The sequence below is a fragment of the Pyricularia oryzae genome, chromosome 4 (genome assembly GCF_000002495.2).
Source record: "Pyricularia oryzae 70-15 chromosome 4, whole genome shotgun sequence".
Lineage (NCBI taxonomy): Eukaryota > Fungi > Ascomycota > Sordariomycetes > Magnaporthales > Pyriculariaceae > Pyricularia > Pyricularia oryzae.
In genome coordinates, this window is record NC_017851.1 from 32072 (window position 1) to 57077 (window position 25006).

The window sequence follows — 25006 nt, forward strand, 5'->3', positions numbered from 1 at the left end:
ACGACTAAATGAAATACAAAGAACACTGAATACTCTCAAGGTCTGATACAACGCAGCGTCGTACACCACACACCTCTCAAAAAATACGACAAGGCCGTCTTGTGCGATAAAAGCAAGTTTCACGGTAATAGGGTTAGGATCTATTATTTTCCATCAACCATCCTCAACGGTCTTCATCGTGTTTGTTCTTTGCACATCTATACCGCTGTCCACTCGCCGTGCTTCATCGATATATCATGTCCTCGCGGTCCGGACCCGTGCCGATCCACCCCACCTTCACGCCAACATACTGCTCGATAAACTCTACGTACTGCCTTGCTTGTGCTGGCAGCTCCTCGAACTTCTTGATGTGCGTTGTGGGCGTGTTCCAGCCCTCGAACTCCTTGTAGACGACCTCGCAGCGCTCGAGCAGCGACAGGTCCGCGGGGAAGAAGTCCAGCTCCTCACCCGTAGCAGGGTCCTTGTAGGCGACGGCCACCTTCAGGGTTGGGAATGTGTCGAGAACGTCGAGCTTGGTCAGGTTCAGGGAGGTGTAGTGGTTGATGGCCTGGGTGGGAGTTGGTAATGGGTCAGTATTGATGGTCAAGGAAAGGAGAAGTGGCAGGGCAGAGTTTGAGCTAAAATGCAGAAAAACTGTAAATCCTCAGAGACCACGATACTTACAGCAGAGTACTTGACCACGACAAGATCGAGCCAGCCGCATCGCCGCTTGCGGCCGGTGCTGACACCCCATTCTCGGCCGATGTCTTGCAGCTTGGTGCCGATCTCGCCTTCATCCTCCGTTTTGAAGATGCCGTCGCCTACTCTTGTCGTCTGTAGAAGAGTGTTAGCATTTGTCCCCAATTGAGCTACCCGGATTCCTGTCTGGACCAGTCAGCTTCTAAACAACTTACGTAGGCCTTCACAACACCGACAATGGTCTCAATCTTTCTTGGGTTTATAGCCAGTCCAGTGATGATGCCTCCGAGACAGGGGTTGCTGCTGGTGACGTAAGGGTAAGTGCCTTTCATAACATCGCATGTCAGCTGACCATATAATCGGCTCGTTCAGGCTGGTATAAGCTCACCGTAGTCGATGTCAAGCATCAGCGCATTTGCGCCCTCGATCAAGATCTTGCGGTTCTGGTCCTGGGCGTCCTTGATGAACTTGACGGCGTCCACGACATAGTTGGGCAGCAATTTCCGGTATTCCTATACCAAGATCACTATTGTTAGCGGAAAACCCCGAGCTAAATGTCAAATGGCAAAACACAGAAAACATACCTTGAACCGTGCAATCTCCTCCTCAACATCGTACTTGAGCAGATCGCCGAACCGTTTCCTGTACCCGTCGGCCAGCTGGCGCAGTTTCCTCTCAAACACGGCCTCGTCAAAGACTTCCGAGATGCGCACACCACTGCGAGACTAGATCACCGAGTAACTTCCATGTCAGCCGTGCAACACCCCACAAAGTTGACACAACCCCAAAGGACAAAACAAGACACTCACAGCCTTGGTGCTGTAGCTCGGTCCGATACCCCTTCCTGTAGTTCCAATCTTGCGCTCGCCCAGCTCGACCTCCTCGAGACCGTCGACGGCGGCGTGCAGATCAAAGTTGACCTGGCAACGGTCGCTGACAAAGATGCGGTCACGCACACCCGCCAGACCCTTGGCCTCGAGCTTCTCCAGCTCGGAGAAGAAGGAAGGCACGTGGAAGACGACGCCCGAGCCGATCAGGTTCATGCATTTCGGGTTGACGAGGCCCGAGGGCAGGAGGTGGAAGTCGTACGAGACGCCCTGGGCGACGATCGAGTGTCCGGCATTATGACCGCCCTGTGACGCATCGAACGCTTGTGGGTCAGATACTCGACTACCGGAAACAGAATCGCTAGGACGGATGGGATTGATAATAGGATACGTACAGCAGAGCGGGCGCAGATTTCGGCCGAGGGGCAGAGGATGTCAGTCAGCTTTCCCTTGCCTACGCGACGTTGCAAATGGGCATTCAGTTAGCGCCAAGACTCAAAAGAGGCCGATGATGTTCCAAATTGCCGAATGGTCCTCCGTACCTTCATCCCTGGTACAATCAACACGAGAATAATGTCAGCAAACAGTTGTTCGACGTGGTGTTCGTTTTAACGGCGCGTCGACCCAATCCACCACCATCGCAATCGTGTCGCAAGGCGGGGTTCATTTTTTTTTTTTCTGCTTTCGCTGTCCCTGGATTATGCGCCGCCGACTTCGGAGTGAGGGGCAGACAAGGCTCGAGTGCGACAAAGTAAAAAGACAATAAATAAATAATAAAAAATCGAAAAAGAATAAAAAAGAAAAATCATGGGAACAGACAGAGACAGGGTAAGACTCACCCCCATTGGGATCCCAGAATAATGGTAGCCATGATTGCAAATTAACCCAGCAGCAGACAGCCAGGTGGAAAAACAAGGCTTGGCTAGAATTGAAGTTTTGCAAAAAGAACAAGATCCTTAACGGCGACAAGAGACCAATCCTGGGGAAAATTGAATGGCCAGAAAATGGAGAGGAGGCTTTGTGTGGGTTCCTCTGTTCGTTTTATAAGCTCTAGGGGGATATTGTGAAATTTCCCGGATCGGAGCTCACGGCACACTTGTTGACTTTTCCAGCAAGGCAGAAAACGGGATGATTTGCGCGGGTTTTCACTTAGGTGTGGTTTTGAATTATTCATTTATCTTTTTGTCTTTCCATTGGTTTATCTTGCCTGCTACCTGCCTCCAAGAAAAAAAAAACAAATCATTGACTCATCGCATTGATATCAATTAAAAAAGATGTCAAGGTAAATCCCGTACTAACCAAGGTAAAGTCTCAAATCAAACGTCTGGGATAGGAGCATTACCCAATTTTGCCTGAGGCAGGCAGGTACCTTCGTTACCCCAACATGCAGGCGGGGCCGGGCTCCTCCGATGTCAAGATCAGGTACTTTTGTCAGGTAGACACACATGAGCCTCGGAGTAATGCGAGCATCGAGGTGCTTGCTATCCCACTTGTCCAACGATAGCCTTGGAAGCATTAAAAAAGCACCCTAGATACATCGGCAATCTTGTGTTTCCAGTGCTTAATTTGGACCTGTCATCGGAGGTTTGGAGCCGGACAAGGTTATACACCGTGATCTGTAGTAACCTCCAAGAAAACCCCGTTGTTTACGTGTGAGAGGGGCAACAGGATATTTGTCCGAGGGACCACTCACTGTGCACCCACTCAAGAAATGCCTCGCTGTGACGTACATAACAAGAGGGGCTTTTGAGGAAAGTACCTGCGCGCATAGCTGAGGGGGCCTTTTCAAAAGCCACAGCAGATATTCCAAATGATGCACTATCTATCACCTTCCTGCAGGCGAGCAGTTGCTCTTCCCAACGCCACGGAACTCCCTGCCACTCGTCGTGAAATGTGATTGGAGAAAAGCCATAAAAACACGCCTCAATTTTATAAAAGCCATGCTGTTGACAAAAAAAGACTGCCGCCGCCGCTACCCACCAAAATACATTGGTGAGAGCCAAGAGATTCAAGGGTTTGTGTACGTCTAGCAATCATCATCATGATCATCGTCACGTCCCAACGCGACACTGTTTCCCAGGAGGAGGACAAGGATGGGGATAAAAATAAAATCAAAGCGTGGCTCTTCCTCTGTTATTTGATCAGCTCCTCGGCCCCAGCTTCTCCAATACTCTCGACCCCTGTTCCTCCCACTCCTGCTTCGTGATCCACATGCTCTCCTTGTCCGCCATGATGTTGGCCAGTACAGCACCACCAAGGAAAACCATGTGCCGCCTGCGCGGCGGGTCTTCTATCCTGACCTTGAACTTGCTCAGCCGTTCTGGGTTCCCGCCCAGGACCTTGGTAAGCCACAGCTGCTTGAGCTCCTTCTCCAGTCGCGACGGCAGACCAGGGTACATGCTGCTACCTCCCGAGAGCACGATGGCCTTGAACAGACTGCTGCGGACGTCGACATCGGCGGCCTGGATAGTATCGAACAGGAACTCTCCCATACCCTTTTGCTCGCAGTCGACCAGGTGAGGTTGGAACAGGCATTCGGGTGCCTCGAAGCGCTCGCTGCCAACGCGGATGACACGCCCGTCGGGCAGCGTGTAGCTCTCCACTAGCACCGTTGTGTCTTCCGAGAGGCGCTTGTCGAGCTCGAGGTCGTAGGAAACGTAGCAAAGCTTCTCCTTGATTTGCCTCACCGTCTCAAAATCAGCCGTACGGTTGAGCGCGTAGCCACGGCGCAGGAGGAGTGCGATCAGGTTGCGCGTGACATCGCGTCCGGCCACATCCAAGCGCCTCGTCAGGTGGTTGAGCACGACGGATTCGTAGACGGGAACGATATGCGTGACACCGTCTCCCGAGTCGACAACAACACCCGAGGAAAGACCTATTGTGTTTTGCGAAAAAGGGTCGAGTTAGAGAATAACGAACATCGACTACAATGTGGAACAGTTCGGGTGAATAGTTCAGTGTGACCATCCCATAAGACAAGCTTTTCCTACCTTGCGCATACAGCGCCAACACAGCCTGGATGGCCACATATACGCCACCAAAGTTGTACCTCTCAAACATGACCTCGCACATTTGCTCCCTGTTCTTGACCGGGTTCATGGGCGGCTCCGTCAACAGGATCTTCCTGCCGGCAGGGTCGACCTTGAGCTTTTCGTAAAATGTGTGGTCCCAAAGGTGCTGCATGTCATCCCATTTCTTGACGATACCGTTCTCCATCGGGTAAGAGACCTGCAGCATGGTGCGCGCCGCCGACGCCTCGTCGCCGCACATGATGTCCTTGATCTTGATTTCATTGCCGTCGGGTCCCAAGATGTTGTCGCCCTTTTCCTCGGTTCGCAAGATCGGTCGCCCGACTATCGACGGGAATTGGTGCTCGGGAAAGTTTTGGCCCGCATATCCGACCTTGAGGAAACCGGTGCCGCCGTCGAGGACTGTGGAAGAGGTACAGATGGGTTAGCCGGGCTTGGTCACATAGTGTGGCATGAGACAAGAATGTAGATCCGTCTTGAGAGTCGGTGAAATCATTGTTATCTGGCAGTTGAGAACTTGGGCTCACCGAGCGCCGATGGGTAAGCGGCCTCGATTACCTACCTATGGGCGGAGGAGCTGCCATGGTTGCGACGGGTGGGGAGTGGATTTGGAATGTAGGCGCCGCGAATATTGTTGGAAAGAGCTTTCGAACGAGGCGCCCGCCCTAATCAAGATTGATCGACTCAAAAGGCTGGAGGTGAACGCAGATAGCGAGTGTCAGCCCAGTCGATTGTCCCTACGTTTCGGGAGGCTGGCATGGGACGGGCGGCTTCAAACGGGGTGACGTTGAGCTGCCTGGTTACGAGTGAGCTTGTGGAGGTGCTGTGGTCTTGGTGGGGTCGCCCACTGCGTCAGCGTCCAGTCAAGTTTAGCTTGGTTGAAGCTCAGCCACGTGATCCCTGCACGTTCGCTTCGATCACATTGGATGTGAAAGGCAGGGTAATTGAACGTCGGTTTGTATGCGACAAACTTTATCGTGTTCCATGCGTCTATGATTACTTGAGATGATCTACCGTTATGAACTACTCTAAATGGTGATATGTAGCTCATTGAAATGGAGTATATGTAGCTCGAAAGCTCCTAGCTTAAGCCAATGGTCTTGGTCCCGCAGCCCCTGGAGCAACAGTTGCGTCTAGGTAAGCTCCTCGGCTTTGAAACTTAACGATTGCTTTTTTTCTTTTTTCTTCCACAATTGAGCCGTAACATGCAGCCCAGGGCGTCACCGATGATACATCGCGTTTTGTCCCACTCTTTGCTGCGAGTTACGAAGGCATTGTCCCGCTGTCCAACATATGGCCCATTTTTTCAATCTATGTTGTGGAACAAAACAATCAGTATGCTTCGGCTTGTGGACTAGCGGGATAACATAACAGTCAAAAAGACTTACCTTTGTCTTCAAGTAACCTTCCACCTCTTTACTTCTGAACCCTCCCCTTCCCCTCCAGCTCAGTGGTATCATCGCGACTCTCTCCCGGACCACGACTTCTCTATTGGGACCCTCGACCGCACGGATTTTGTCGGGGTTGTTGGTAAGGAGCCGGATATCCGTCTGACCTAGATCTTGCAGCATCGCGGTCGCGAGGCCGTAAGACCGCGCATCTGCTGGGTGTCGCAGAAGAAGATTCGCCTCAACCGTGTCAGACCCCAGGTCCTGCAGGTTGTATGCCTTGAGCTTCTCGCCGAGCCCGATTCCACGCCCCTCCTGCCTCAAGTAGATGATGATGCCGCCAGCCGCGTTTGATGGCAGAGACATGAGCCGTGCCGCCTCGTCGAGCTGCTCGCCGCAGTCGCATCGCGCAGACCAGGCTGTCTCTCCCGTGTAGCACTCGCTGTGAATTCGGACTAGAGGAATGTCGTTGCGCTCGACGTCTGACTGCTGCTGCTGCTGCTGCTGCTGCTGCTGACTGGTTTCCGAAGCGCCGGCCGCACTGCTGCTCGTCCTTCCAGGGTACAGTACACCGGTGTAGGCCCCTCTAATCATGCGGTCCATCTCAGTCTCTCCCGGTCGCACAGCGTCCAGGCTCTTGCTGCGGATGTTGTTGCCAAACACGATAGCAAGATGCTCCTTGTTGTCGACATTATTGGTATACAGGTGCAAGAACATCTGGGTGCCTGCGGTGGTGGGAATACGTGCACGCACTATGCATTGCACCTCGGGGAGCTTCTCCAACAGCCGTGGCCTCTTGGAGCCGCAACCACCCGACTCGACGCTGCTGTCAACGGGCACGCCGCGCGGTATGAGTGAGGAGGGGTTCGGAGTTGATGTGCCGGGAGTCCCGGGTGGGGTGAACGCCGGCGAAAGGAGAGAAGGTGGCGGGAGCGGCTGGTCGTGTCCCAGTGCTCCGCGGAGGATGGCTGCAGACGGCCGGGTGCTCGGCGCCCCTTGTGTTTGTTGCGGCGGTTGCGACGCGGAGGGCTCGGATTGTAGCGCACCATCTAGCGCGGTTGCTTCGCTTGTTGGCACGTCATCTGTGGTAGCGGCGGGTTGTGTCCGAGGGGAGTAGAATGAAGGCAGCTTCGGGCTGCCTATCTGGGAGGACTGCCCCGCCATCGGTTGCGACGCTGGAGAACCCATGCCAAAGAAGATTGTAACTGTCGATATCTTTTTTCGGGCGCAGGGCGCCGAGTTAACAGCTGCATTACATGACTTGCCGGCGCAGTTGCGCCTTGAGCCACTGCGGTTGGGGTTTTGGAGGAGATTCTGACCTGGGCGGCCGAGGCCGAGGGGTAAGTCAAACTTGGTGGATGCACGTGGGGAGATTAGACGAAAATGGTGTCTTTCAATTGTACAAAATGGAACAAGTTTGCTGTTGTGTCAAAGATTGCGCTCACTAGCAAAATAAACCGACAATGATGGAAGACGGGTGGTACACTGGATGCAGAGTGACAAGAACCATTACTAAGACTGTGCCTTGGGCGTGGGATGACGGGGTCCAGCTTGACCAACCATCACATAATCTGGCCGGGACCGGCTCCCTGCGGTTCCCCGCGCCAAGGGATCGAGAACTTCTGCGCTTTCCAACCTTCGCCGAGGTTCCATTTGTCAGCCCCACTTCTACATACAACCGGACACCAAGGCCGAGCATCAAATGTCGTCCGTTCGTCACCCGCAGACTTAGGAATCTTCCATACGCCTAGTCAGTAATTAGTCTAGACCTAGTTCTGGTTGATAGGGTTGGTCTATAATCACACAATGTATATGACATGACATCCGGATTTATAGAAACGTCAGTTTGGTAAATAAATACTTGATTCCACATCAAAATATGATGGCCACCCACTAGGGACCAAGAAGTTTTAGAAAATCGCGGTCTCGGTATTGGAAATTCACCGTAATCCTCATGCCGCACGTAGATCTTTTACACAACCACGTGCTTTCAATACCGGCCATACGCGTCTGCTGCTTCAGTCCGATAAAGCGGTGACAAGAAGCACCCGAGAATAGCAAAAAAGGAGAATCTAAAAATAAAAGGACCAAGTCATCCCTGCATTTGTATTGCCGTCATCCGAGTCGCAAACACTGTTGACTTGTCCAACACTTACTTAATCGGACCTACGTCTCGTTTCGAACAGACAAGGCGTTGGCGATGTGGGTTGGCCACAACGCAAGTGTAAAACGTCAAGAAAACAACCAGCCTCGGCCACCGCCACAATATACATGCAGTTTGCCCAAACGTTTGAGCACCCCACCATCCCAGTCTCTCACGGTCTCATTCGATGCTTCACCTCATCTCGTGCGATTCGAAACCAAGCCCATACCCCAATGTCCGGTATCCGTAAAAAAATGGCGGATTTCTTGTGCTGGCGCTCTTATGTAAGTCGGACAAGTTGGTAGGCACCTACTCATTTAACTTGGGGCGACGCCCAAATCTCCAACATGCAGCGGCGAGGTTGTCCGATATCAAGGAGCTTTTACAAGGCAACATCCAAAGAAACATGTCATCTTTCCAGATATCCAAGACGCCGAGCAGCATTCTCATCTTCGGAGCAACGGGGAAGATAGGCCTCCACCTGACGGAGTGGATCCTCAAAGCAAGCCCGCGCTTCTCTAGAGTCTCCATCTTCACGTCCCCCAGCACTGTAGCCGCCAAGGCCGAGCTCTTGTCCAAGTGGGAAACCGCGGGCGCGTCCATCATCATCGGAGACCTGACAAACCCGCAAGACATAGCGGATGCCTACAGAGGCGTCGACACGGTCGTGTCGGCCGTCGGCCGCAACGTAATCCAGAAGCAGATCCAGTTGATACGGCTGGCTGAAGAGAGCAGCAGCGTCCAGTGGTTCTTTCCATCAGAGTACGGGACCGACGTCGAACATGGGCCCAAGAGCGCTAGTGAGAGGCCGCATCAGGACAAACTGGCCGTGAGGAAATTCATCAGGGACGAGGTCAGGCGGCTACATGTGGTATACCTGGTCACTGGGCCGTTTTTTGACATGTGGGCCAAGTTCCTCCACGACCAAAACAGAAAGGAGGTTCAAATTATTGGTGACGGAGAGGGCAAGATTGGGTTCTGCACCATGCCTGAGTAGGTCATCCAGCCCATACGCCGTCTGAGAGATGCGACCAGAAAAGAAAAGAGAAAAAAGAAATATTCTAACTAGGTCCGTCCCACATTGTCAGTGTCGGCAAGTTCTTGGTCGCAGCCTTGCAAAACCCTCCAGCTTTGACGCCCAAAGCACTCAGGGTGCAATCGTTTATCACGACGCCGAACCGGGTTCTCGAAGAGTTTCAGAAGCAGACCCAGACAAAGTGGAATGTTACTCCGGCACCACTGGTCGAGTTCCGCGCTATGGAGGAGAAAATGTGGGAGAGGAAAGATCCCATCGCCACGCCCATGACTCTGCTGAGGATTTGGGCAGAAGGTGGCACGCTTTATGACAGAAACGACAACGAGCTGCTTGGGTTGGAAGCAAAGGATCTGGATTCAATGGAAGTGGCAGTGGAAAGGGTTCTGACAGTACCTGTGAAGCTGTAGAAGAAGAAGAAGAAGAAGAAGAAAAGAACAAGGGGTTTAAGTGCCTCAATCGGGTTAAGATGGATTTCCATGATTGAAGCTTGAGGATTAGGAGTAGGGACGTGCTCATGCAGGGGTTAGCCCGGAGTCAGAACTCCGTCGCATGCATGCTGTACAACCATTCCCCGCGTTATTGTTTCCGCTTTAGTCCAAGCGCTGCCGCCACGGGAAACTAACTTCAGCTGGACCAGAGCTGTGTGCCCTTGGTCAGATCGACGTTCCCTTCCACTCCTTGCTTTCATCTCAAGGTCACTCAATCAGGCGCCTAGGTACCTTTTCATATTTACAAAAATATCGACATCAAGCTGGGCTTGCTGCCATTTGATCTTCTGTTTGTCGATAGGTGTTTTGATACTACCGATTGAGCGACGAGTTCCTCCACGCAATCATGGCACCCTCAATAGAGGGGATGCGCGACGTGACCCCGTACTTTCTGTTGTTGTTGATCGTATCCGCCCTTGGACCGCTGCAATTCGGCTTCCACTTGGTAAATACACCGCGATTCTTGAACTGAGGTTGGGAAGCACTCATTGCTAACAATACGTGCTTCGCTTCATCTTCTAGGCCGAATTAAACGCTCCCCAGGATGTAATCACCTGCAAGAAATCCTCCATCTGGGCCGTCGGCGCCGCGATCCGCTCAATCCTAGGAAGCAGCGCCAGCACCGCAGCCAAGACTACCGACTGCATTCCCATGACCGAGGCCGCTTTCGCAACCATCTCCTCCATTTTCACCCTCGGTGGGCTGGTCGGCGCGCTCGCCTCCGGACCCCTCTGCAGCCGCCAGGGGCGACGACTCGCGATGCAATACACCGCCGTGGCGTTCCTGATCGCCTCCGTTGTCGAATCCGTAGCCAACAGCGTTTTCGTCATGGCACTCGGAAGACTGATCAACGGTCTGGGTGCCGGCGCTGCCACCGTCATCGTCCCGCTGTACATTTCGGAAGTGGCACCGCCGGGCAAGAGGGGTTTCTTTGGCGCGTTCACGCAGATCGGCACCAACATTGGCATCTTGAGCACGCAGACTCTCGGATATTTCCTGTCGCATGGCTCTTCTTGGAGGTGGATCATGGGTGCAGGCGCCATCGTTGCGGGCAGCCACACCGCAGGTCTCTTTTTTGTCCCGGAGAGTCCCCCTTGGCTGGCTGCGCATAAGGGAGAGGTCAACAAGGCGCGGGATACTCTGCAAAGGATCCGCGGCAAAGGCGCCAACATTGAGGAGGAGGTCGCGACTTGGGGCTCCCACACAGATGACGATGATGTTATTGTTAACGAGAGGCAGGGCCTGCTGGCAACCGGCGCCGACGCCGAGACTGCCCTGCCGTCGCCGCGTGCCGTCAAGTCCAGCCCGCCGGTACACATGGGTTTCGTTCAGGTTATTCGGGATCCCTTCTACCGTCCGGCAATCGTGTCGGTCGTGGGAATCATGGTTTCACAGCAGATCTGCGGCATCAACAGCATCATTATGTACAGCGTGTCGCTCCTGGATGGCATGCTTCCGGTCAACTCGGCCCTGATTACCATCTTCATCTCGATCATCAACCTCTTCACGACTGTTGCATGCTCGCCGCTGCCCGATCGCCTGGGACGCAAGACCTGCATTCTCCTCTCGATCGCCGGGCAAGGTGGTAGCTCTCTCGGCCTCGCACTCAGCATTCTCTTCGGCGCCAAGATGCTATCGGCCGTGTTTGTGCTCCTTTTCGTCGCCAGCTTTGCCGTCGGATTGGGCCCTGTCCCCTTCATCATGGCCAGCGAGCTGGTCGGACAGGAAGCTGTCGGGGCGGTCCAGAGCTGGGCCTTGGCTGCCAACTACGTGGCAACGTTCCTCGTGGCGCAGTTTTTCCCCATTATCAACACGGCCCTGAACCAGGCTTTTGGCGGTGCGGGATATGCCTTCTTCATGTTTGCCGCCTTTGCCGCCATGTGCTTTGCCTTCATCTCCGCCTATGTGCCCGAGACGCTAGGCAAGAAGGATGCCGACGAGGTTTGGGGCAGGACTGCGACGGACAGGCGGATGGACTGAGTCCGTGACAGAGCGTTTTGAATGATGGGTCGGATCCACTCGGTCTATGAGAGCGTTTCGGGGGAAGTCGTATAGCCTGGAGGTGAGACTATGAAATCGAAATGGGAAATGGGAATACAGAATGCCGGCAAGGAGTTTGGGTCTAATGGGGTTTTACTGTGTGGGTTTTCTTATCTGCGTTGGGTTTCTGGATCTCTAGGAGCGTATCGTCTCGACTGTGATGTATAACTACTTCCAGCCGAATAAAATGCCTTTGGGATAGTTAGGCACGTTGCCGCACTACGCAAACAATCTTGCGCTACGAACGGTTTCGAGCAGTAGCCCAGCGCCAGCCTTCACGCCGTCGATAACAAATACTTTTTCCTTATCGCCGTACTCCTCCGTCACAACACTTCGAATGATGGCTTCCAGCCCGGCCATGCCAGCGCAGCCCATAACCACCACCCGGACTTTTGAGCTCTTGAGCAGCTTCCTGGTCGCATCCTTCAGCTTCGCATCGACCACTTCCTGCGGCACGCCGCCGTGGAAATCCCCCGCGTTCAGCCCGGTCGTATACACCCCCGCGAACCTATTCGTCTGCTGCTGCCCCCCTCCAAGGCCCAGGAAATCCCTGACGCCGTTGGTCAGGTGCTGCTCCCAGAATGTTCCAGTCGTGACGATCCCAAAAGTCGTCTCGGCGTAGGGTTCCAGCAGCGACAGAGCCGAGAGCACGCTGGCCTCGAAGATGCCCAGGACGGCTTTGTCGTGTTGTCCTTGCAGGCGGACGACCAGGGGGTGCACGCTATAGCAGGCGACCAGTACGCCGTCGTAGTCCAGGCTGGAAATATCGCCCAGCGCGGGGAGTACGGCGTCGGTTGACGAGGCTAGGTCGTCCGCGTCGTTGATGCTGGCCGGGCTGGTGGCCGGGCCGGTCTGGTAATGGAAGGCGCAGTTGGTGAAGCCTTGGGATTGGGCCTGTTGGGTTGAGGGTATTGCCTGGTTAGGGTGGTACGTGGAAAGATATGTAGGGCTCAAGAATAAGCGTGTAGTAAATTTGCAGATGAGTAAGGTAGGTATGTTACCATGAACTGTTGGATCACTTACAACAGAATCAACCGCTTTCCGCACCCCCTCCGTCATATCCCTGGATGAATTGGGATTGAGGATCAGGATATTGATTTTTGTTGTTGACATGATGTACCTATTTCTGAGCTGCTACAGTAGCTTTTGTTTCGGGGTTGGTATGACGTTGCCTAGTGCCTCGTTCAGAATAGACTAGGAGAGCGAACCAAGTCGTGTTCTACGTTACCATTTTCATCACGTTTGAATGGAATGCAATTTCCGTGTACCACGGCGCCTATTAGTATTATCCATTATTACCCGCTGTCGATTTCAGTACTATTTGTATTTGCGTCATGGTCACCTGGTCTTTGAGTGCGTGTCGTAAAAGTCCCCAGAGGAGGTGGGGGGATTCAAGAGGAGAACGACCCCCACTTGAAGACCCTTGACAACCGCCAGACCCCACATTGATGTTTAAGCAGAAAGTGCTAGCGCGCCATTCTACGCGTCTTCCGCGCATATCCATCTGAAATTTATCTGATCCAAGACCAAGCTTCTCTGAGATATATCCATCCGGCCATATCAAGGCAACCACCCTCTGCACTTATTCCACTTAATGACTGTCTAGACTTTTGCCGCTCTTTCTCCACATCTTGTCTTCTTAATGTCTTGACAAACACTCGTTTACTGTACATAATTCCCCCGTCAATCATGGCGGCAACATGTAAAAACATGCGTCTCCGACTCGTTGTCCGCCGTCACAACCTCCCAGAAACCCGAGTGCTCTTCAGCGTTTCGCTTGACGACGATCCTACAATCTCTCAGCTGCTCGAACAAATCAATGCTGTGATTCCCCTCGAATCCGATCACTGGGGCCTGGACGACTACGCACTCGAGCTGCGCACCAGTCCTGATGGAGCCGCCTTCGAGGCTTTACATTATCAGCATGTCGCCGCTATACTACAGCACGACGAGGAAGTCTACATCCGCCCGCTCCTGACTCCGGACCTGAAGAAACGCCGCTTAAGTGGAAGGGACCAGATCTCGACTGATGGGAGGCACTTGGTGGACGGCGTGCCCTACGGTCGGCCTTTGCTACGACGCCCGCTAAACCGCCCCTCCATCAGCATCCCGCCCCGGAAACGCCAACGGCTCTTGTCAGATGGCCAGGATGACAGCACACTCTCACAACTAGAGGACGAGAACAGCCTGAGCGGAGAGCAGCCGCCACTACAGATCACACAGTATGGCGAGCCAGAATGGCAGGGCGGGGAGGATGATGACAGTGATTTTTCGGAGCATGAAGCTGACGAAGATATGGAACTGGAAGAACAACTTTCCCAAATCGACGAAGATGAGCTCACTGCATTGTATCAAGATAACGCCGAGGTAGAAATGGAGGCCGGAGCCAGATCGAACATCCAGAAATCGCCCAGTCCGAGCAGCCGACATTCTGCCAATGACCCGTGGTACGAAGAGGAGGACTCCGGCATGACGGGGAGCGATTTTGAGAACGATCATCAGCGCGCCGACGAGCTCAAGCGTCAACTCCTCGGCACTCTTTTCCCGGCTTTCATCACGAGTAGCCCAGAGGATACCCCAAAGTGGGTGCACAAGTATCCCAAGAACCTGTACTCGAACGATATGAGCGAGAACCTGGCAATATTGGACCTGTTGGCATGCCTCAGTACTGCGTTCCCCGGGCGGCCGATGCTGGATCTGATGAAGATCATGATCCAGTGCGAGTATAAAGCGAGACGAGTATACAAGCGGTTGAAGAAGGATGATATTCCGCATATGAGCTACAACAGGGTGAAGAGGCTCTACAAGGCTATCCACGCGGCAGCATCTGCAGAGGCCTATGAGTTTCTTAACAATCAGATGGATGGGCAGCAACAGCTTGGCAAGGAAGATGTCCCTGTGGCAGAGCCAGAGGATGAAGGGATGCTAGAGGCATCGAATGGGGATGACATTGATGATGAGGACGATCAATCAGAATCCGGAGAGAGCGTGAGCTCGCTCGTGAAATATTACGACCAGCATGGATTCCCACCCGGTTCCATCATGGATGGAACGGCGTTAGCCCACATGGCCGCGGCTGCGCAGGGTGCGACGCCGAGGAAGATCAACCTAGAGGACCGTCAACCAGAGGCTCCTGAACAGGATCTCATAGCTCCTGGCCAAGATTCTGATTCCGATTCTGAAGACGACGACTTCGAGGTTGATAGCGAGAGTAACTCCGACAGTTCGGATGATGAACCTGCAGAAGAGTTGAAGCCAAAACAGCACGTGAGGGCTGCCTCCGAGTCATCTTCAGATAGCGAGGCTGAAGATGAAGATGAAGAAATTGCAGCAGCGTCCAAGAAGGCTCTACCTTTGTCAGATTCATCGGATGAGGACAGCAGCAGCGACTCGAGCGATGACGAGGATGTACAAACAACAGAGTTCAAGGGCAAACCAAGGAAGATTCCCACCGTTGCACCCGACACAAGCAGTTCGGAGAGCAGCAGTGAAGACGAAGAAGCAGAGGACAGTAGCAGTTCCGAGTCGGACGACGACTCAGAAAGTAGCTCCGATGACTCTGGGGACAGTTCCGATTCCGAAGACGAAGGTCCTGAGGAAGTGTCGTCGAAGCCGCCAACATCAGACTTGGCTCTGCATCATTCAGAACTGCCTAGCCCCGGCGAGTCCAAGCAATCCAAATCTAGCAACCCTGGACAGCCCGCAAAGCCAGGATCAAATGTGGACGCCGACGAGGACTCTAGCATTCTGTCGCAGCCAGGAAAGGCAAAGACTCGAAGCCGAAACGCTCGTCGCCGCGCGCTCAAGCAAGCCCTGAAAGCCAAGGCTGCTGCTGCAGAGTCGCAAAGCCCAACCACAGCCGCAGAAATCGACCCGTTGGAGGAGCGCAAAAAAGCACTGCTGGCAGCACTGGGCGCATCCGGTTCTCCTGACAAGCCGACCTTGACCTTGCAAAGTCAGTCTACTGAGGCTTCAAAAGCAATATCGTCGACGCACGCTGAAGCGGAAGTCGAGGAACCCGATGCATGGAGAGCCAAAATCAACTACCGCGCAGTCGAATGCGTGGAGGAAGGCGTCGAGCTCAGCGAGCCACCTTTCCCCTTTGTGCAGCGTTGGGATCCACAACAACGCGGCTATGGTCGTGGTGGGAAGAGGAAGCGACGCGCAGCCCCCGACTACTATCAGGTCGGCGACGTGGGCCACTCGGCGACGAAGAAGCTCAAGTTTGCCGATGTGAGTGAGCACGAAGAGGACGTTACCTTTTTGAACTACGACGATGAAGAGGACGGTAGCGGCGGCCCGGGCAGGACCGGCACGGATGATAAGGACACCAGAGGCAACGACCCTGAGGCCTCAGCCGCCGATAGCCAGTTCACAGACCTGGATGACCTTCCCTCGCTACCGTCAGATCTGTCGACACTGCCGATTCTCAAGCTGGGCGATGCCAAGCCTGGGATGGTCATCACTTGGAAACAATGGGTGCTCTCCGAGGCGACCAGTTGGCAGCCCCAGCTGGCCGACGTATCGGCGATAGTGGCAAGCGTGAGCGACGACGGTATGCAGCTACGCGTCGTACTGGCACGGCGGGACCGCGATGTCGACAGGAAGGAAAAGACATATGATGAAGAGACTGGGGAGAGAATTTACGGACGCTTCGAGGTTCCGGACGATGATGAGGAGGATGATGATGGCCAACAAAGAGGTGGTGAGGAAGAGGAGGACGGTTGGCGAACGCTGGAACTGTCGGAGCTTATTGAACCCCGCATCCAACAGGGTCCCCTGCCCAGCGAGAGTAGCGGTAGTGAGGACGGCCATGATGATATGCATGTAGACGTGCCTGAGGCTCGCCCGAACGGCTCGGTCGTCATGCCTGATAGCCAGGCGCTATCCCGGCCAAACGATGGCGTCGAGGATCGGGCGACAAGCAACGAAATTTCTACGACCGTCGAGGGCGACGGCGAGGAAGCAGGACAAGTCAGTGGAGAGGATGGGAACCAAGCTGGGCCAAGAACTGAGGAGACTAATAATGGACCGAAATCTGCAGGGATCCGCCAGCCCTCAACGGCACGCAGCGCACAAGACGAGAGCGCCATCCCCGAGACCGCAGAAAGCCCTCTAGTGGCAGCCCATGCAGCCCATGCAGCCCAGGGTACCAGGCCAGATGCCGATGAGACGAGCATGTTTGTTGATGATGAACAGGCTGGACCGGCCGTGGAGACTGGCCCAAACGGTGCTTTCAGCCAGCAAGGCATTAAGAATGGCGAGCAGCAACAAGATCTGGATAGCCCGTCGCGCCAACTTGAGAATGATGTCTCCATCACGGCCCAAAAGGAGGGTATGGACGGTAATGACCCTCGACATGATTTCTCGTGCGTTAGCAATTCTGTACAGAACTCTGCCTTGGTGACGCAAGCATCTCACGGATCGGCATCCCATGAAGTGTGCTACCCATCACTCGAACCACCAACGTCATCCGCAGCCTGCAGTCTACGCAGTGGCCGGCAGCCAGACACAGACCTCGCCATGATTGGATCGGAGGACGACATTGGAGTATTTGAAGATGACGTTGATGAGAGCCAAGTCCCGACTCCCCGTGCACCGCAGACGCCGGTCAAAATCAGGAATGATGGTGTCGGATCATCCCCGCCATCATCTCTGCCATCCATCAGCGCAATCTGGCAAACATGCCCGTCGACGTTTAGCACTCGGAGCCCAGTCTCCGCCAGATTCGCAGCGGCATCGGTCTCCAAAGTCAAGACTGAGCACGCGGTCCGGGACAAGAAGTATCAAGAGGAGATGCGGCGAATCGATGACGACAACGACTCAGCCGAAGATGTACCCGAGTACAAAATCTCCACTACACAGATCAAAGAGAACAGCAGCCAACAGGAGCGGCGCGACAGCTCGCCGATAAGTCTACCAAAATTCCAAAAAGAGAGCAAATTTGTGCACCCCCAGACGTATGGTACATCCGTCTCGCCGCCTGCGCCTAGGGGCCTCAGGGGCGGTCGGAGGCAAGGTTCGGCGGTCAAGTCGCTGCCGACGGAGCACGACCAAGTCATTGCCATCTCTAGTGACCACAGCAGCCCGGAGCCGGTATATACAGAGGACTACGCAGACGATGGTGTAGACGAGGATTACGAGTCCTCACAACCGTCTACGCGAGCCAGCTACGGCAAGAAGTATGGCCTTAGAGGGACTAGCGTGCCGGCTACGAGGCTCAATGGTGGGAATGTTGGTTCTGCCGACGGCAAGACAGTGAGCGGCAGGGCGGCTTCGGCCATGCCGGCATCACAGCCTCGTGCAGCCGGAAAATACCCGTCTTTGAGGGCGTAGATTGCCCGGAAGGGGAACGCCTTGCATGATGCATTTATCGATGGGAATTTATCCAATTAGCAATAGTTGTAGTCTTTGAGAAATCGACAATGGGAATACCAGATCTGCTTTGGCCATCAATTTTTGTACTACTTTTTGGCCTCTGTTTTCGGAGTTGAAGGCGTGTGAAGAACGGTTTACATTTTCGCCTTGGAAAGGCAATGGTTACATCCATACTGGTGTGTTGATGGTTAACACTAGTGAACAAGATAACCCTAGAAAAGTTCGGCCTGATAATTGACTGAATTGACTTTTCTCGACCTTTTCGTCCCTATCTTGCAAATGCGTCTGTGACATGGTTGGTTGCTTTGGCGATGATCTCAAAAAAGAAAAAAAAGGCTGTCACGGGATGTGCTGCCAGAAGCCTTGGCCCTGCAAGGACCAAGCCTGCCTTGCATTTTCGTCAGGGTATTCCTCCGGGTCGGAAGGACAAACGTCAGGAACGGGAATCCGGCAAAACCACGACCGGGAGACCATATGTACATAGGGACAAGATGTACCTACATACCTACCTAGTTTATGCGTAGTGGGTGACATTGAGGGGTAGTAGTGACCACACCCTTTTCTTCTTTACGTATACATGTCGAAGATGTATACGTGGATCCGTGGCAAAAGGAAAGAAAAAAAAAAGCCCCCATCAGCTAATAATCAGTCAGCTAAGAGTATTGCTCCTTCTCTGGAACGGTCTAGATGTCCTTGATTTGCAGGTAGCAGTGCATGCGCTGACGGGAGGGGTCATGTGGTAGTGGGGATTTACTCCCCGTTACGTGGATAGAACAAATGTGACGAAATGCAGAAGCGAGAGAAGTTTCTCCAGAAAAAAAAAAAAAAAAAAAGATAGCGGTATGCGATCGGTAACTATTTGTGGCAAATAAGAAAAAATCGGGTTCTTTAATTGTGTACCGACTGTACATACTGTAAAAGGTGAAAAATGATAAGACAAAAGCGGTCAAACGGTCACTAGGGCACCGATTGACGTAAAGTTGGTGTCTGTGTCCTCATCTAGACGCATTCGGGGAAATGCAATGAAGTCATAGATTATTGATTTTTTTGACTTGGACCCAGGCGTCTCATAGGCGGGTTCATTGGGGCAGAAGCTCCCGGGAGCTTACCCGGCACACAGGGGCTGCTTGGCTGGCAAGCTGAAGGTGGTTGGGTCGACCGCCAGAACTTTTGACCATCTCTCAGCTTTTACAGGTACCACCTAATTAATAGTGACAGTACAGCTTGATACAGCCACAGGTGATAAGCAAACCGGTCGCAGTTCTGTTTCCAGCCTTACCCAAAGAGTCGATCACCCGCGTCGATCAGTGGAGTCCTTTGTTTTTTGTTCTGTCTTGGCACGCAAATTTCAACAGTCTTGTTAATTAGTGAATCGATCGATGAGCTTTACCAAGGCTTGAGGGAGTCAATCACTTTTTTGTCAGCTGTCTTGTCCCCCTTGGCTTGCCCGTTAGAATTGCTGGGTCGGTAACGGGAAGGTTGTCGATCATTTTATTATAACGGTTTGTTGTCATCTTGGTCGAATAGATTACATAAAGAACAAAATGATCGGGGAAAGGTGTCCGGGCAAGGTAAGGTGTATTTCGTAGGGCTTTTGACTATCAAGGCTGTGTGTTATCTCATTCGACTCGTTGGTGGTGTTTCGACCAATTGGCCATGACTTGTGATGTCCTTGCCCCCCCAATCAGTTGCGACAGTGTCGTCTCTATGGCGTCAGCGATGGTGGTTTTGGTTGACAAAAAGTCTTGTGAGTTACCGAAGTTTACCAGTGGCATTCTGCCGTAATGATTGAAATCTGTGTCATTCATCCGTATCGGCCACAAAAGAAAAGTCAGGACCAAAGATAGATGTCGTGCAACCCACATCCATTTTGTCGCGTCTTATTTTCTATCGAGTAATTACTTCGTAAGGAACATCACAATCAAGCATTAGCGTCACAGTAAACCAACCCAAAAATATCTTGGGCGAGAGCGGTCAAATCCCCGCCCCCCCTGGCGCTGCCCCGTTTATTGGTTTCCCTTGTCCTCCACTTAAGAGAAGAAAGAGGTGAGGAAAGGGCTTTGGAGCGGTATTAATTGGGGACTTACGTAGCAGCTCCCAGTAAGCACGTCACAGATTTTGTGGAAAGGGACCATACATTTGTTTTATTCTTATCAGGTCGCATGCGAAAGGCGTTGCCAGCTGGAGTTGATAAGGCAAAAAAAGAAAGATATATCCATCCGCATCGCATCTTGGATGGGAATAAAAAAAGAAGCTGAACTTTGTCCTGCATCCAATTTGGTCCAAATCCGTAAAGTACCGTACCATCGTCTTGCAGCTTTCTCCGCACAAGTCTTGGCCCCCGCACGCCATTAATCACACCACAACCAACCACACCACGACCTGAACCTACGTGACATGGAACAAGCTGGGAAACCTTGACAAAGAATAAGAGCTGTGCTACTGAACTGAACTGAGAGACGAACCTGATAAAATTCGACTCTCGTCCGGCCTCTGTCTTTCTTCAGATCGAGACCCTTTTGACCACATAGGACCCTTGACTCTTGCTGTTGGTCCCTTGTCCACTCGACACGAAATAATAAAAAAATATCCGAGCAACAAGAAATAACAGCACCACCCGTCCTAGCTCGGATGACAAAATTTGATTCAGGAGGATTTGCCTTTGTTCGAAACAACCGCCTATAACAAAAATAGCGTCGAACTCGCCATCGAAGCTTTTGTGCCGTCATTTGGCCGCATCCAAGCGCCGCCGGCTTTATTCGTCCTTATCGTCATATTACTTAGTCACCGAGTTCAAGAAAAAGAACATATCGACAACGGGTCGAGATAATTGTAAGTTGTCCAACACCCTCTCCAATGGTGAGACACTGTTTGGGCCTCTCCAGGTCAAACTTGCATGGTCGTTTTTGTCACATCAGGGTCTAATACATCGTCATAGCTGGGGACAGACAACCAAGCCATTTATTTTCCCCTCAACCGTCATCGGACGTCAACGCTAAAAGAGGGAGCTAGTGCATAATCAAGAGGGCATCGCGCAAGAAAGAAAGAAAGAAAAAAAAAACCGCCGACGATAAACTGCAAGTTTACGCAAGTGGCGGGCCCAGCAACGCAAGATTACATACGTGCTTTGTCTTTTAATCCCATAATCTATCTTGCTCAACCTTGCGGAGGGGTGAGAAAAGATCCAGGCTTCTGCCAGGAAATCAGGCAATCTCTGGCACGCGATTTGCCGGGATCAACTTTTTGGACTCAAACCCAAAACTGAATCCGGCAATCTCCTTGCTAAAATCGGCGGCCTTATTTTTTTTGTTCTTGTTCCATCAAAGCTAATTGCAAGAGGAGGCTTATGTCTGAGTCGATCAAGTCTTTTTAAAATCTGGCCCGTCGCCAATCTCCGTCGGCATATTAAAGACCGGCCTGTCCTGCAACCACTCTCTCCAACAAAGAAGCAATTAAACTATAACTCATCACCCGCCTACACCTTCAAATCACCACACGAATCACGCTCATCATCTCAAAGAAAACAAATCACACTCACCATTCGATGGGTACGACATCAGTCTTTTCACCGGCAGCACAGTTCGGTCAACGCAGGACACAATCCGCAAAGACATCACCAAACAGGACAAAATCACACCTGTCTGCTGCTACACAACAACAACAACAACAACAACAACAAACTACCGTCACCACTACTACACCTACGCAACAACCACTCACCATGCTCCCACTCGACGCCCGCCCGGCGCCCCCGACCCGCATAATGTCGGCCGCCGTGGCACAACAGCCACAACCGGGCAGCAACAAAACACCCCAAAACATCACCGTGACCACCACCAACCTCTTCCAAGACGACGAGGAGGACGCCGACTGCTCCCCACACCCTCACAACCTCGACCTCAACCTGGCAAAATACCGCCTGCTCGAATCCCAGCACGAGGCCCTCCTTTCCCACCTGGACAGCCTGCAGCTGGCGCGCCGGCCCTCGTCGCAGGGGAGCACGGGGTCGTCGCCGCCATCCTTTTCGTCGCGGCGGTCGTCATCGGCGTCGTCGTACTACCGCCGACGCTACCACAGCAGCAGCGCGCGCTCGTCGACGGTGGGCGGCGCCACCTCGCCGGTCCACCACATCATGTCGGCGGGGCCGCTCGAGACGGTGCCCGACGGTGACGAGGTGTGCCTGTTTGGCGAAGACGAGCGCCGGCTGTTTGACGTCAACGAGGCCATCAAGCGCAGCCTGACGGAGCTGCTCAACTGCGAGCAGGCCAGGGCCGACCCCGGCTTCCGCACGCAGATCCAGAGCCGGTTGATGGAGGCCGAGAGGGAGCTCAGGACGGGCAGGAGGAGAAGGAGTTGTGCATCTTCGGTTGGGGAACATTGAAATCAAGTTTGTTTTTTTTTTTTTTTTTTTTTTTTGATTGGATGTGGATGTCTTGTTGTCTATTCGACATTCCTATTTTTTTGCATACGGTTCAAGCAGTCCGTTTTTAATATGCTATTCGTTGATATTTATTACGACAAAGCTTGGAGTCTTCTTTTTTTGTTTCTTCTCTTCATTGCACAATTATCATTTACATTGTTCCTTTTTTTTTTTAATTTTCCCGGAGTGGAATATTCACACGTTTTTACTTGTTCCGGCGCTGCAATTTGCCAAATATTCGCGAACCAAGAGAGAGAAGCAAGAAAAAAGCAGAGATGGCAACAAGAGACTGTACATCAGACTGTTCTGAGGGGGAAAAGGGTAACAGACACACTTTCCGTTCCCTTTTTGTCCGACTAATGAAAAAAGATGGAAGATTGAGATGCCGAGACGGCAACAGTGAGAAACTGCAAGGAGCATGCCTGAACCGGGGTTGTCTTTTACGAGAGATGGGATGAAAAATGGGGAGATTTGAAAGTTGGACAGAAAAGTCACGATACCATGGATGAATACAAGTAATGCAGCGTGTTTCATGATTCCAAAAGAACCCAAAACAAAACAACTCTGATAAAACTTCCGTTTCTGTGCAGCCTTAATATTCTCCCATATGCATGCGACCCAACAGAGAAACCGTACCTGTCGATCGTGTCAAGTGCAGTCATGAAGCGAGCTGCGTTCGGAACCGCATTCGCTGTAGAGACGCAAGCTCCATACACACGAGAAAAAAAGAAGGAAAAAAAAAGGATATTCCATGGCAACATTTGCATAAATTCGTATGGTAATGTTGCAGCAAACACGAATGATTGAGTTTTTCGAAACGCAACAGTGGCAATATCCGTGGTTTAGGCACACCACGCCTCCACCTGCGAAACAAGCCCCCTTTTTTTCCCGCCATCATAATATTATGTTTTGCGGTAGTAAAAAAAAGTACCGTAGTCGTCCACCAAAACAGCAAACTCCCGCCCCAAGGTCACAATCGGGGTGTCGCCAAGCTCCGAAAAGAACAAACTCTATGTTGTACCCCGTGACAATCCCCCGCAGTATATCTGTCCATCGGCTACGAATTCCCTCCATGATCGTCCCGAAAATAACCCCCCACCCCCTCTCCAACCCCCTTTTTCCCCCTCATTTCCTCCCCGCGCCCACCCTACACCCTCCGCCCAAGGCGACAGATGTGAATCGGGACGTTGTCCGGGAAAAACGGACCCCTGGACCCGTCTACCGCAAGCGCCACCTCCTCCAGTAGCGCAACGTCGGCGGACTTGGCCACGGCGTCTAGAAAGGCGGCATAGGTGGCGCTGTTACGCTCGGTCGCGGCAATGAGCACCTGCACGTCGGGAAACATGCCCACCAGCTCGGCGATGGTGCCCAACAGCGGGGCCGCGAGGGTCGCGTCGTAGGTGACGTCGGCGCCCAGCACCAGATGGACCGGCTCGCCGCCGTTCCAGCGCGCATCCTCGGTCCCGACCAGGGCGTGGCCCCACTTGAGATCCATGGGCTGCACTGCCGCGCGCTCTGCTGCTGCTGCTGCGGCTTGGCCCTCGTGCTGGAGGCCGTTGAGGAACGCGCCCTCGGGCAGGTTGGCCACGACGTCGTCGCTGCCGTCCGAGGCCACCACGTGCGCCGCTCCGAGGTGCGCCGCGCACAGCATCGACAGGTAGCCCGTGCCGGCGCCCAGCTCCAGCACGCGGCGGCCCGACACGAGCGAGTCGGCGTGCAGGCATAGGTACTGGCCTAGGTGCAGCGCCGCCTCCCAGGTGCGCAGGCCCGTCGTGCCCGAGGCCGCGATGAGGTGGCGGTTCTCGAGGAGGGTGATGCTCTTGCTGCTGCTGCTGCTGCTGGGCTGGTCGAGCAGGGAGAGGTGATAAGTCACGTAGCTCTTTTGCTGTGCAGCGGTCGCCTCTGACGGGGTGGGCTGCGACATGAGTGCCGTCAGGGCCGTTGCCAAATCGTCTGAGATTCCCTGGCAGAATGTTCCGATTTTGGTTTTGTTATTCTTTGTTGCCGTCATGACAAGCCAGCCTGCTTTTGGTTTTGGTTGTTCCTATGATGGCCAACAACTGCCGAAAACAAAAAAAAGAAGAAAATATATCGCTTCGGCCATAGACTCACCAAGACCAAAGGTCTCGCAATTTCGTAGTTCATACATGCTCGTCCCAGTCCTCAATGCTGGCCTCGATCCGGCCGATGAGCTCCTTGAGCACCCGGAGCTGGTACCGGTGCGGAGGCGGGTGGGGCAGCGCTCCCGGCGCAAAGAGGCGCGCAAACAGTTGCGATTGGCATTCTTCTGTTCGGATCAACTCCCGAGGTGGGTAGTCGAGTCGCTGCTCCAGCTGGAGGTACTGCCAGCAGAAGCGATCTAGGTCTGACATTTCTGCTTTTTTTTTTCCGTTGTGGGAAGCGGTTATGCAGAATGGCTGTTAATTAGTGCGCCGTCTTGAATCTTGGAGGGGCGGCGAGTCGACGACTGGGGAAAATGTCGACTTTTTTTGGTGCCCCACAAGTCACACGTGACTCCAATAAAGCCACCACCACCAGCCGGTCCTTGTCTATTCCACGGCAACTTCCTGTCACATATT

At 53.1% G+C, this 25006-nt stretch overlaps 9 protein-coding genes across 9 annotated transcripts; 4 read left to right on the plus strand and 5 right to left on the minus strand.

Moving 5' to 3' along the window:
* Positions 1–125: 125 nt before the first annotated feature.
* On the minus strand, positions 126–2741 carry MGG_17000 (adenylosuccinate synthetase). The gene is made up of 9 exons (XM_003715838.1): positions 2345–2741; positions 2048–2055; positions 1901–1959; positions 1488–1811; positions 1263–1403; positions 1067–1190; positions 894–1003; positions 664–813; positions 126–547 (listed from the first exon to the last, which is right to left on the minus strand). The coding sequence occupies exons 1-9, from the start codon at positions 2374–2376 to the stop codon at positions 224–226; spliced, it is 1272 nt and encodes a 423-aa protein (XP_003715886.1). The 5' UTR covers positions 2377–2741; the 3' UTR covers positions 126–223.
* MGG_17001 (actin-like protein 2) lies at positions 2667–5346 on the minus strand. Its single transcript, XM_003715839.1, has 3 exons — positions 5097–5346; positions 4496–4936; positions 2667–4380 (listed from the first exon to the last, which is right to left on the minus strand). The coding sequence occupies exons 1-3, from the start codon at positions 5116–5118 to the stop codon at positions 3647–3649; spliced, it is 1197 nt and encodes a 398-aa protein (XP_003715887.1). The 5' UTR covers positions 5119–5346; the 3' UTR covers positions 2667–3646.
* A 159-nt stretch (positions 5347–5505) lies between these two features.
* On the minus strand, positions 5506–7476 carry MGG_10689 (GTP cyclohydrolase-2). Its single transcript, XM_003715840.1, has 3 exons — positions 7242–7476; positions 5923–7137; positions 5506–5845 (listed from the first exon to the last, which is right to left on the minus strand). Exons 2-3 carry the CDS (start codon positions 7108–7110, stop codon positions 5798–5800), a joined length of 1236 nt encoding a protein of 411 aa, XP_003715888.1. The 5' UTR covers positions 7111–7137; positions 7242–7476; the 3' UTR covers positions 5506–5797.
* Positions 7477–7842: 366 nt separating this feature from the next.
* Positions 7843–9715, plus strand: MGG_17002 (uncharacterized protein). Its single transcript, XM_003715841.1, has 2 exons — positions 7843–9058; positions 9154–9715. Exons 1-2 carry the CDS (start codon positions 8472–8474, stop codon positions 9506–9508), a joined length of 942 nt encoding a protein of 313 aa, XP_003715889.1. The 5' UTR covers positions 7843–8471; the 3' UTR covers positions 9509–9715.
* Positions 9711–12156, plus strand: MGG_17003 (uncharacterized protein). Its single transcript, XM_003715842.1, has 2 exons — positions 9711–10034; positions 10112–12156. Exons 1-2 carry the CDS (start codon positions 9936–9938, stop codon positions 11567–11569), a joined length of 1557 nt encoding a protein of 518 aa, XP_003715890.1. The 5' UTR covers positions 9711–9935; the 3' UTR covers positions 11570–12156.
* On the minus strand, positions 11666–12979 carry MGG_10687 (uncharacterized protein). The gene is made up of 2 exons (XM_003715843.1): positions 12653–12979; positions 11666–12523 (listed from the first exon to the last, which is right to left on the minus strand). The coding sequence occupies exons 1-2, from the start codon at positions 12740–12742 to the stop codon at positions 11849–11851; spliced, it is 765 nt and encodes a 254-aa protein (XP_003715891.1). The 5' UTR covers positions 12743–12979; the 3' UTR covers positions 11666–11848.
* Positions 12980–13144: 165 nt separating this feature from the next.
* Positions 13145–18274, plus strand: MGG_10686 (uncharacterized protein). Its single transcript, XM_003715844.1, has 2 exons — positions 13145–16603; positions 16674–18274. The coding sequence occupies exons 1-2, from the start codon at positions 13319–13321 to the stop codon at positions 16746–16748; spliced, it is 3360 nt and encodes a 1119-aa protein (XP_003715892.1). The 5' UTR covers positions 13145–13318; the 3' UTR covers positions 16749–18274.
* A 1949-nt stretch (positions 18275–20223) lies between these two features.
* On the plus strand, positions 20224–23017 carry MGG_10685 (uncharacterized protein). The gene is made up of 2 exons (XM_003715845.1): positions 20224–20839; positions 20946–23017. Exon 2 carries the CDS (start codon positions 21552–21554, stop codon positions 22386–22388), a length of 837 nt encoding a protein of 278 aa, XP_003715893.1. The 5' UTR covers positions 20224–20839; positions 20946–21551; the 3' UTR covers positions 22389–23017.
* A 557-nt stretch (positions 23018–23574) lies between these two features.
* Positions 23575–24799, minus strand: MGG_10684 (uncharacterized protein; the record flags this gene model as incomplete). Its single annotated transcript, XM_003715846.1, has 2 exons — positions 23575–24390; positions 24575–24799. The coding sequence occupies 2 exons, from the start codon at positions 24797–24799 to the stop codon at positions 23575–23577; spliced, it is 1041 nt and encodes a 346-aa protein (XP_003715894.1).
* Between the last annotated feature and the right edge of the window lie 207 nt (positions 24800–25006).

Excerpts from the sequence above, each read along its gene's own strand:
- MGG_17000 (XM_003715838.1), bottom strand. The coding sequence starts at position 2,376 with ATGGCTACCATTATTCTGGGATCCCAATGGGG. Across the intron at positions 1,191-1,262 it reads AGGAGATTGCACGGTTCAAG|GAATACCGGAAATTGCTGCC; the intron begins GTATGTTTTCTG and ends ATCTTGGTATAG. Across the intron at positions 814-893 it reads TCGGTGTTGTGAAGGCCTAC|ACGACAAGAGTAGGCGACGG; the intron begins GTAAGTTGTTTA and ends ACTCTTCTACAG.
- MGG_17001 (XM_003715839.1), bottom strand. The coding sequence starts at position 5,118 with ATGGCAGCTCCTCCGCCCATAG. Across the intron at positions 4,937-5,096 it reads GGCAGCTCCTCCGCCCATAG|TCCTCGACGGCGGCACCGGT; the intron begins GTAGGTAATCGA and ends CCTCTTCCACAG. Across the intron at positions 4,381-4,495 it reads GTTGGCGCTGTATGCGCAAG|GTCTTTCCTCGGGTGTTGTT; the intron begins GTAGGAAAAGCT and ends AAAACACAATAG.
- MGG_10689 (XM_003715840.1), bottom strand. The coding sequence starts at position 7,110 with ATGGGTTCTCCAGCGTCGCAACCGATGGCGGGGCAGTCCTCCCAGATA. Across the intron at positions 5,846-5,922 it reads AAGGTTACTTGAAGACAAAG|ATTGAAAAAATGGGCCATAT; the intron begins GTAAGTCTTTTT and ends TCCACAACATAG.
- MGG_17002 (XM_003715841.1), top strand. The coding sequence starts at position 8,472 with ATGTCATCTTTCCAGATATCCAAGACGCCGAGCAGCATTCTCATCTTC. Across the intron at positions 9,059-9,153 it reads GGGTTCTGCACCATGCCTGA|TGTCGGCAAGTTCTTGGTCG; the intron begins GTAGGTCATCCA and ends CCACATTGTCAG.
- MGG_17003 (XM_003715842.1), top strand. The coding sequence starts at position 9,936 with ATGGCACCCTCAATAGAGGGGATGCGCGACGTGACCCCGTACTTTCTG. Across the intron at positions 10,035-10,111 it reads TGCAATTCGGCTTCCACTTG|GCCGAATTAAACGCTCCCCA; the intron begins GTAAATACACCG and ends TTCATCTTCTAG.
- MGG_10687 (XM_003715843.1), bottom strand. The coding sequence starts at position 12,742 with ATGTCAACAACAAAAATCAATATCCTGATCCTCAATCCCAATTCATCC. Across the intron at positions 12,524-12,652 it reads GGAAAGCGGTTGATTCTGTT|GCCCAATCCCAAGGCTTCAC; the intron begins GTAAGTGATCCA and ends TCAACCCAACAG.
- MGG_10686 (XM_003715844.1), top strand. The coding sequence starts at position 13,319 with ATGGCGGCAACATGTAAAAACATGCGTCTCCGACTCGTTGTCCGCCGT. Across the intron at positions 16,604-16,673 it reads ACGGCGAGGAAGCAGGACAA|GGATCCGCCAGCCCTCAACG; the intron begins GTCAGTGGAGAG and ends CGAAATCTGCAG.
- MGG_10685 (XM_003715845.1), top strand. The coding sequence starts at position 21,552 with ATGGGTACGACATCAGTCTTTTCACCGGCAGCACAGTTCGGTCAACGC.